The 10,693-nt window shown below is 35.1% G+C and overlaps 1 protein-coding gene across 1 annotated transcript; it reads left to right on the top strand.

Annotated features, from left to right (window-relative positions):
• The first annotated feature begins 1,463 nt into the window (after positions 1–1,463).
• Positions 1,464–10,336, top strand: LOC125677342 (uncharacterized). Its single transcript, XM_048915352.2, has 6 exons — positions 1,464–1,685; positions 2,361–2,469; positions 2,845–2,981; positions 6,932–7,358; positions 7,637–7,717; positions 7,806–10,336. Exons 2-6 carry the CDS (start codon positions 2,370–2,372, stop codon positions 10,055–10,057), a joined length of 2,997 nt encoding a protein of 998 aa, XP_048771309.1. The 5' UTR covers positions 1,464–1,685; positions 2,361–2,369; the 3' UTR covers positions 10,058–10,336.
• Positions 10,337–10,693: the final 357 nt, after the last annotated feature.

Genomic DNA, 10,693 nt, shown 5'->3' with positions numbered 1-10,693 from the left:
TTTATGCAAATATGCTGTAGAATATTATTCAAATTAAATGTTCCAAATTTTACTAATTCAATGTAGAATGTTATACATATATAGTATATCAAAAAAGTTCAAAGTACAATATTACTATGGGATGCTTACTCCTCCTAGACACCTGATCCCACCCCTGGTGTGTCCAGGTGTCCGTGTTTGCCCAACTATCTATTTTGTATTGCTTATAGGAGTTATCAGATTTATCACTGCTCGTTATCTTCGCCTTTCATATGGTACCTTGTGGTTTATACTTTGAACCCTATTTGTGTTTCTACTATGGCCCCAGATATCCTGATTTTAGTAACCTTTAACCTACACTACATGACGAGGATACTTGTTCTGTACAACCTGAATTTTCTCGTACAGTGATTGTTTGGAACATTTAATACAACCTATCCTATTTTCACTACTTCTTAATTACCTCTCCTCAGAAGGAATATGGAGCTTTGTTTTAACCAAATTAATTCCCTATACGCAATGATGTTTTCAGCAAAATTTGATTAAACCGTGGGTTTTTAAGAGGAGTTTACAGAGTTGATTGACATAAAGACGACGCACAAACTTACTTTGGCATTCAGTTCAGTTGAACTGAAACCAAAAAAGAAACATATTTCAGTGTGGCATTTAACTAGAAAAACCGAAGCTTTAAAGGCCCTTACACATAAAACTATTTTCAGTCTCTATTTAAATTCTGCTCTAATTCATCTTGGTATCCCATTGTGATAAGTATTTTAATTACTAATTAAGGAAACGCGAGAGAACATTAAAACATAATTAACGTATACTAGAAACACCAATGATATTAATGACTACAAGAAAAAGAATCATGTGCAATAAAAATGAATCTTACGCCACCTAAGAATTGTTACATTGAAATGTCAAATACCATTAGTCTAGCATATTGAAGCCTACACTCATTCCACGTATTCCAGACACTTACTTAGTCATTCACCTTCATTCCAACTTTATAGCCTAAATTTCACATGCATTACATATACTTACATATGCATTACATATGCATGTACAATGCAGTCCCGTGGGGATCCGGGTGGGAATAGGTCTCAGTACCCCTTGCTTGTCGTAAGAGGCGACTAAATGGGAAGGGTATAGAAATAGAGGGGTAGGTGGGGAAAACATTGAGAGAGAGATAGAAAGAAATAAAGAGAGGGAAAGAAATAAAGAGAGAAATACAGAAAGAAAACAGAAAAAAATCTCGATCAGCGTCGAAAACACCGGTATATGGGATCGACACTGTTAATGACAGTGTATTACCCCCTATCCTCCCCATTTGTTCTTAAATTGACCACAGTCCCAAACTGACGTCAAGTGAAAAACTATAAAGCAATTGTACACCTTTCATTTTTCCTTCCCACATTGTCCTAATTAGAGCAATGTCATTTAGAATATGAAAGCAGTAATTAGTTTTGTTTGGAATTTCAGACCCATGTGATCCCCGTTGAATTTAATGTGTTGTGTAATGTTTAGGCTGTAAATAAGCGAGAATTTATTCGTGAATTGAATGACAGTCAAGGAATATTAGAAACATCATGATGACAATTCAGAGATAGTTACCTAACCCATTTCATTAAAACAGGACGATAAACTGTGTCTATTCCCTCTGTTGTGCGAATCGTGCCTTGTAAAGCACGTGGTATCTTTTCAAGGTATGTCTTGACTAAATTAAGTTTTCTGATATTTTTCTTGTACGAAATTTGTTCTACCATAAACGCGTTCATTTCAAATTATTTGATGTTCAAATAGTAGTTTTGTTGTTAAGGTTACATGTTTTTCATCCGCATTCTTTCTGTGACATTCATATCGTAGAAATATGCCGCAAACAAATATGTTTATTTACAAGAAACCCTTGGAATAAATTCTCATGAACGAAAATTTTATTCACGTTTACATTATGCATACATTTATCGCAAATGAATTACAAAACATAATCACTGCCACCGAAAAAAAGATGTTTTCAAGTTCCGAATTATTGTAAACCATTTTTAGGTGCAGGTTGAATCACGTCAGGAACATAGAACCTATGTAAGGTGAACAAAGGCTATCCAAATTTAGCGAAATCAATGAATAAAATTAAACTTTTCTTTGAGTTCTGAACACAGAATAGTAATCACCTCCTTTGCAATTTCAATCCCACTCTTAGACGACCTACATTCATTATTCCTTACCACAGAACTGGTATATGTAAATTTTAATGAAATAGAAAGAATTGTCTTAGCCTGGCTTTTTAGTCACCAGGTTGTAGTCCTCCGTGTGGATTAGTTGATGGATGCTGGTGTTATTGTTGGTGATCAGATTGTGTTATTTGTTATACTTGCCTCCAGGTATGAACAATGAGGGAGATTGACAGCCAAACCGTTCTGTGGAGTCTTATCTATTGGTTCCTGTGTATATTCCTGCTCTGTGAATCTGCGAGCCTATCGAAAGAGAAATGTAAGTGCTTTCATTAATCTCTAAAAAAAAAAATTAGATATATATTATTAATTATGTGATACGAAAAGCATTATGTATAATGCTTTTCATATCACATAATTAATAATTAGATGAGTGTGGATTTGTATTCTGTTGCTTTTCTCATCGTTTCTGAGGGGTTTTATTTCAACTGTCAAGAAAAAGAGATGAATCTTCATAACTGGTGTGTTTATGATTACTATCATCATTTAACATTTAGATATTTTCTCGTCAGAAAGATTTTTAACATGTGTAAAATAATTCAGATATATGTGTTTTTCTTTCGCTTGATATCGTTATGCACTTGTAAAATATTCTTTCGTTTGATGTATTTATGAAATATTCTTTAAATTTCAGCCAACTGTGACCCTAATGTTGACATTGTTTTTATGCTTGATGGCCAGTCACGCGTAACCTCCAAACAATTTCATCAGCAAAAAGTGTTCATCCGGGACATCTTAGAGCGACATGAATCTCCTGCTGGGGCTGTCCAGGTAAAGACAGGTGTCATTAACACCTTGTTGTATATACACTGGAGTTCAAATCTCTAAATTTCATAATTACTTACTTGTTTTATGTCTTTTTCCAAGACATTTCAGAAAAATTTTCTTCAGTATACTTTTTACTTTTCTTCAATTTTCATGAGCGTTTAAAGATTTATCACTCAAAGTCATTTTTGCATGTACATATTACATGATTCTTGGGGATTACTTATAAGTAAATTTGAAAATCTCATCATTGAAAGACCTTTGTAATGCACAGGGAGTTGACGCTTTAAAGGCCTACAAAAGGATTTATGCACACATACGACATTCGTTACTTTTATCACTTATCGATCAACAACATTGATTTTCGATGTACTATTCTGTCCAACTCTCCAACATGCGTGGACTCAACTTTAAGAAAGAGTTCATAAAAAAAAAAACTTTAAGAAAGAGTTCAGACCTCACAGCTTGGCATAAAGAATGAAGTCCAATGTGAACTTTACCATTTATAGATTTGTTGGGTTTTTTTCCTTTTTGCATTACTAACTACGCAAATGTAGATTTTTTGTAAAATCACAGATCTGAAGTAACTATGATTTTGTTAGTTGCTGTATTAAAACAGAAAACAGTGATACATCTCTTCGCTATTTACACTGTAGACCATCCATCAAAAATCTCAACCACCTGCTACAACAAACAAGCCCATCTGTCACATGGCAATTAAACGCATCATGAATAAATGAACCGCTTAAAAGAAAACTACGTGGTAAACACTGGTATTTTGGGATTAAAGTTAGTCATAATTCCCAAATAGGCATCAAATTTATACCTGAATTTGTCCTCAGATTTCTAAATATAGAGCAAATAGCCAATCTACTAGGACATACTTTTTCATTGACGTTTCGTTCCGTTTCGAATTATTGTGCCTTCTTTGTTTATTTCCAACACATATAGTGCATTTACGTGCTACAGTAAAGCCCGGTACAGCGAAAATGTTAGTTCACACTTACAATGAAGTGATTTTCATTCGCTGTAGTTCTAAAACACGTTGAAACTTATTGAATGTAACAAAATACGTTTATAATGAATCAAAATAGTTGTTCCCCACAACATTGCTATAAGTTTATTTTACTGTGTAGAACTTGAGTTAATACCCGGGTATGTTTAAAATTGAAAATTGTCCAGCACAATCTATACCTCTTCACGATTATGAATTGGTTTTGATTTTGTAAACCTGAGTGTCAAGTAAATCAAGCTCCTCATTCTTAATCATGTCCTAAGAAATGAGTATGGGCATTTGGATATTGTTATTTCAAACCTCCAACATATCTTCTGAATTTTTTTTCGAACAATACCACTCGTCATCTTTCATTTCCACGTTCTCATTTTACGTCATGTAGATTGAAGAACAAGAGAAGTAAATTCAAGTTTTTAAGACTGAAAATTGCATATTTCGATTTTTGCAGCACGTTGATTAAACATAATACACTAGCATAATTAGGTACGCATTCTACAAGAACATAAGAATTGATGAGACCATTACTTAATCTAAACTGGTATTATCCTTCCTAAAACAGTGTTATGTTGCAAAGCAAGAAAGTATCCGTTTATGTAGATATGGTGGATGTTGAAGCATAGCTTAATGTTGCGATGCAAAGTACAACAGAGAAATGTGTTACATTGCAGTGACCATCACATCACGATTACAATCACATCACACTTACGATTAATAGTTACAATCACAATACACTTACAATCTCATTACAGTTACAATCACATTACACTTAAAATTTCATTACAGTTACCATCACATCAAAGTTACAATTACATCACAGACTCAATCACATCGCAGTTATAATTACAGTTACATTATATCATAATTACAATCACACCGCACTTACAATCACATCGCAGTTATAATTACAGTTACATTATATCATAATTACAATCACACCGCACTTACAATCACATCGCAGTTATAATTACAGTTACATTATATTATAATTACAATCACACCGCACTTACAATCACATCGCAGTTATAATTACAGTTCCATTATATCATAATTACAATCACACCGCCCTTACAATTACATCACAGTTCCAATCACACGTGTATTCACATTACAGTTACTTTCACATTACAGTTACTTTCACATTACAGTTACTTTCACATTACAGTTACCATTACAACATAATTACCATTACAACATAGTTACAATCACCACATAGTTACAACTATAACACACTTACAATCACTTTATCGTCACGATCACGTTTACATTCGCACCACAGTTACAATCATGGCTCTATTTTTCTTGGGGTGTTCACCTAATTCTCGAAAATGTGAAGGTAACGAATAGTGATCAGTCTCATAACTCCTAGAAAGAATGCAAAATTAAGAATAAGGTAAACTCGGACCCATGACATACCCGATGTAGGATCAGGTGAGTAGGAGGAGTAAGCATCCCCTGCCGACCGGTCACACTCAACGTGAGCTATATATCTTAATCGTGTAAACGAAGTAATTCGTAATCAAAACCAGTGTGTAATGAACGGCCTAACTATTGATATGAAACATGACAGACAGCATTTGACCCAATGGCAGGTTATAATGGTAAATTAGATCGTTATAACGACCACAAAATTTGCAAAATCTTTACTTTAAATGAGATTGTCGCGAACTCACCATACGCAGAACACGCTCTTACGTATTTAATCAATTGAGAGACATAAACACCATATGCAGGTGATAATGGAGTATTTCTACATAGATATGGGAAGTTGATGATGAAGAAACTGAATTCATCTCGTTTGTCATAAAGTTGAGTTGCATATGCCCATGTGTTTATTTTTAATCAAATCTGTGTTTTTTCAACAACATCTGATACTAATAAAATAAAAGCACATCCTGTTCTAGGAGAGAAATCAGTACAAGATTCGAGTTTTTCAAATGAATGGTTTGTGAACAAACACGATAACTGAGTGGAGGCCAGTTAAGTCTAGATACTTGTATTGTTTCTTTATTTCGATCAAAATGTTTTAAATCTCTACATAGATTTATATGCATTGTAAGTATTACTCCATTATCCTCAATGTGTGTCTTAAATATATGTCCTTACCAAAAACATCTAATAACACCTAAGTAATTAATCCCAGTCATTAAACCTTGATGTTGTTTAAGATATTATTCAAAACTTTAAATATACTGTGTCCTTTCTCACACAATTAATGCTGTTTTATATCGCCAATATATCACACCTTTCGTCGTTATAGTACTTAGTACCACCATTATTTTAACATAGACCTGTTCTATATGGAATACATTATGCTGGCCCTATTTAACCCAAAACATAAATTGACTGAGATTTTCATTCTGCCAGATGAAGCCGTTAAAATTTATAGGGTTGTCTAGTATTTATTATTCAGATCAGATATACACACAGCTCTCTGCACATAGGAATATGGACTGTTCAGCAGGTATTCCAGTCCTGTCTTATTCGATGATTCACAATGTTGTATGATCATGTATATGGAATAGAGAACAACTGCCAATACATAAAAATACTAATAGAGGAAGTCATTTACATACCTGAATATCAAAATATGCAACTTTTAAACAAAGTTACGAAAAGGTTCATTAGAGTATAACTTTTTATATCAAGTATAAATCAAGAAAGATCCTGAAGGTGAAAATTTCCATGGCGTATAACAGAAAGGTTAACAGTTAGAGAGTACAAATATTGCATAAAACAGGATTTGTTAGTTAGACTTGTACCAATCGTCCACTCTCTGTAGAATGAATTAACAGAAATAGTCCTATGACACTCGTATCACACGAAGACGCCTTGCTTCATTATACCGATGTCTTCCCTGCACAATTACCCTCCTCGAGACCCTTGTTAGTAATAAAATGAAACAAAAACATCAATTTTATCAACTGATTACAATTTATTTAAGGTCGGATTCGTAGTTTGTGCGAATGGAAACGTTACTACATCTGGATTGCAATCGTCTATATTCGACATCCTTGAGAATGTGAGGAAGTTGGACAAACCTTTGGAAGGCAGTGCCACCAGAAGGACAGATCACTGTATTCAGGCCATCAATAGAGTATTCTCTCTCGGTGGAAGGGACGGAGTCAAAAAGATCGCCGTCCTACTTATAGGCGAGGACAACTCATGGAACGATAAATCTACCAAAGCGCATGTGCAGGAAGCAAAGGATAACCATGTGGCGATCTTGGTAATTACCACGGACAGTAAAAATTTTACAAGATTGCACTCACTCCGGAATATTGCAAGTGACGATGGGAAGTTCTTCGTGCTTCCGTCATATGATGGACTACGACCTTTATCTACGGACCTCTCCACAGGATCCTGTTTACGTGAGTAGAGTTCAATGAGTATGACGAAAATTATTATGAAAATTACAAATATATTGCATAAAAGTTGTGATCCCAATCGTTGATATAAAACTGTAATTAGTATTCTGCGTTTACCATAGGAATTAGCATTTTAAGATGTTTTCTACAGTCTTTAATAGGGTTACATATGCATATCATATTAGATGTGCATAACTATGACAAAAAATAAATCTTGCTATTAGTAACAATTGTTATTTTCTGAAAGTTTTCCGTTTTTTGAGATTTGAACATTTTTGTAGCCATTGCGCTTGACCTCGCAACCAAACGAGATGGGATAACTTCGTCACCAGTGACAGCACCTACCCACACAACAGCGTCTGGTAAATATTGTAAAATTCACGTCACCTTCAAAAGACATCTTATAATCGTTATTAAGTAAGCTTATGGTCTGACACCGGCTTTTTTCAGATTCCAAGTGTCGATCTACTGGAAAGTCAGCATTTGAGAAGTTCATTCCATTCTTTGGTTGGATCAAGCTTAATTGTGCTGAAACAGAGAGTGTCGATTTGGTCAAATGCGAGTGTGTGCTTGATCAAATTCTCACAACCACACATGTAGAAATTACCACGCCTGCACTCAACGTCATTACAACTAAAAAGGTCCCAAGTACCAGCACAGCTGTAAAACCTAGAAAAATGGAGCTGCCAAAATTGTCTACTTGGAAACCAAAAAAAACCACGAAAGAACGCAATAAATCTACAACAAATTCACCGCATCAGACATCTACAATTCGATTCAAATCCACATCTGTCGCTCCAGTTGACCCCTCACCTAACAAGATGACAAGTTCTTATTCTCAAACATTGAGTACAACCACAATCACCACTGTAACTAAAATAAAATCTACTCTCTATCCCGGAAATTCAGTTCTTAACAAACCCAAGGTGACTCCTAAAATTGATTTGTCATTATTTTTGCCACCGGACGAAAAGGTCAATCAAACGGAGGCGTCCAAAGCAGACATTCAAACACTCTTCAATCTTCTCAATATGAATAATGCTTCGACTCCAGCTTCAAACTTCAGTGACTTGAGTTTTAATGAAACTGGTTCCTCTTTTAATGAGACTTTTGAGAATAATGTTTTAAATTCGGCAATAATGTCATTACTCCATAAAGACATGAAAGAAACTGAGAAAGTATTTGAAGACAACTTGAAATCAGACACCACAAAAAAGACAAAGAAGCGGTCTAAAATTTCTTTTATGCTTCCTAAACTTTTACACACTTCAGGAAAGAGCGTGAAGAACTCGTCATCGGCAGTCCCTCTAGGTCTTCCCTCTTCTTTAACCATTATTGATGCTGCTATAAAGACTCTTTCGAATGACTCTACGTTGAATATTGAGCGTGAAAACGCCACTAATGAAAACAAAACCAAAAACAACCCATTGTCGTCAACCATGAAATTGCTATCTCTGCTTCAAGCTGAAAACTCCGTTCAAACAAATATCATTTCATTCCTCAAGAACACAACGTCCACTAAGTCTGAAATATTAGACAACTATACACAAACAAATCCTCTTCCATCAAACAATGTTTCTGACGTTGAAAATCTTCCATCCGAAAGTGGCACTGTGAAAAACTCTTCCGCTTCCTCTCTCCTTATAAAGCTATTAAATATAGAAAATACCCTTCAAGCGAGGTTGATATCAATGCTGAATAAAGAAAACTTCCTGCTGGGTCACACTGATTACGATTACCCGGATCTTCCTACACTTCCGCCTTTACTTCAGGATTCCACCACCTCGATTGTTCCCATTGAGGCTATAATGAGCACCACCCCATCCACAGCCAATACCACAGCACCTACAGAGGTCGTCGAACTTTTTAAATCCGACAGCGAGTTGGAATCCGCCATTGCTATTCTTATGAACGAAAAATCAACCAAAAGAGTCTCCCCAAAGGCACCTCAGTCACGTGACAAATCAAACATCTTAACGGAAACCTCTGATGACAAGGTTTTTATGTATAACACTAGTAGTCATTCGTCCGAAATGGAACCATTATTAAATGCAACACAAACACCGCCTACAAAAGAGGTCACCACTTCTTCGCCTTTTCGTATCACCACTGTGAACATTGGTTCATCGCCAACATCATCTTTACCGAATAAAAATGTCGGTATGAAGTTTCCTGATCATTCGCCAACAAAATCATCGCCTGTTGTCACTACTACTTTACAAATTGTCAAGCGAAAGGTCTCCAAAACAGTTTTTCATCCTCAGCAACGAAAACGGTTTCCTCAATCTTTACCTAGTGATTGGTCACAAATCCCTCATTCATCAAAATCATCGAACATGCTTTCAAAAAGGGGGAAGGATGCAAAGACTAATCTCTCATCGAAATCATTAATAAAAGTAATGAAAACGAACGTAACACGGTCCAAGATGAAGCCTGTGAATACTTCAGTTGGTCCGGGATCGTCCTCCAAAGTGACGTCATCGTTTGTGTCATCTTCATCATCACCCTCATCATCAATATCATCATCGTCAGACTCAAGGACGGCGAAACCTTCCCCATTGACAGTAGTGTTTAGGAAAATTGTGAAAAAAGACGTCGAGTTGACGAAACCGAAAGTACCAGCTAAAAATAAAGAAAAGAAGAAAAAGGACATTCAGTTGTGGGTACCTAACAATATGAAAACGAAGATTAAGATATTTTAATGAATAAAAAATATTATGTAGAGTCTCGTATCTGAGTACATGACTATATGAGGAACTAATTCAGCATACATTATGTTACTTCATTTTGTGTAGGTACTAATAGTAAGTCATTGTAATCTGTATAATCGATATATTACAAGATATAGTCTCATACTTTATATATGGTAAAGTGTTACCGTATGACATGTAAGATGGGCGACAATCGTATTTATTTTGTTACAAATGTTATATATTTATTTTAAGAGCATCATGTTTAATATAATAAAGTTGTAGAAAGATTTTTTTCTCCTCATTTGCAGTCGGAATTCATCTGAAATCTGAAATGTAAAATTAATCCATATTTTTTTCCAACTTTCAATTCTTATGTGATAAAAACATAATGACTTTAAAATATACACATATCAGGGGCGGATGCAGGATTCTAAGGAAGGAATGTCTTAAAATGTTTGTCCAAAAAAATTGAAAATTCAATGTAATTGAATTAACGGGAAAATAAAAATTAATGGATTACACTTTGGAATTACTACATTGAGTTCTGGGAAGTTTAGATACTGTAAGATTACGGAAAGCTCGTGTCACAAGGGTGGGGGGGGGGGTGGAGTTCTCCCCCAAATCAGCCTTTGTTGTGACACCATC

Source organism: Ostrea edulis, chromosome 3, assembly GCF_947568905.1.
Source record: "Ostrea edulis chromosome 3, xbOstEdul1.1, whole genome shotgun sequence".
Lineage (NCBI taxonomy): Eukaryota > Metazoa > Mollusca > Bivalvia > Ostreida > Ostreidae > Ostrea > Ostrea edulis.
Note: the sequence above shows the minus strand (reverse complement) of the source record. Positions and strands in the feature narration are given on the sequence as shown.

Excerpts from the sequence above, each read along its gene's own strand:
- LOC125677342 (XM_048915352.2), top strand. The coding sequence starts at position 2,370 with ATGAGGGAGATTGACAGCCAAACCGTTCTGTGGAGTCTTATCTATTGG. Across the intron at positions 2,470-2,844 it reads GAGCCTATCGAAAGAGAAAT|CCAACTGTGACCCTAATGTT; the intron begins GTAAGTGCTTTC and ends TTTAAATTTCAG. Across the intron at positions 7,359-7,636 it reads CTCCACAGGATCCTGTTTAC|CCATTGCGCTTGACCTCGCA; the intron begins GTGAGTAGAGTT and ends ACATTTTTGTAG.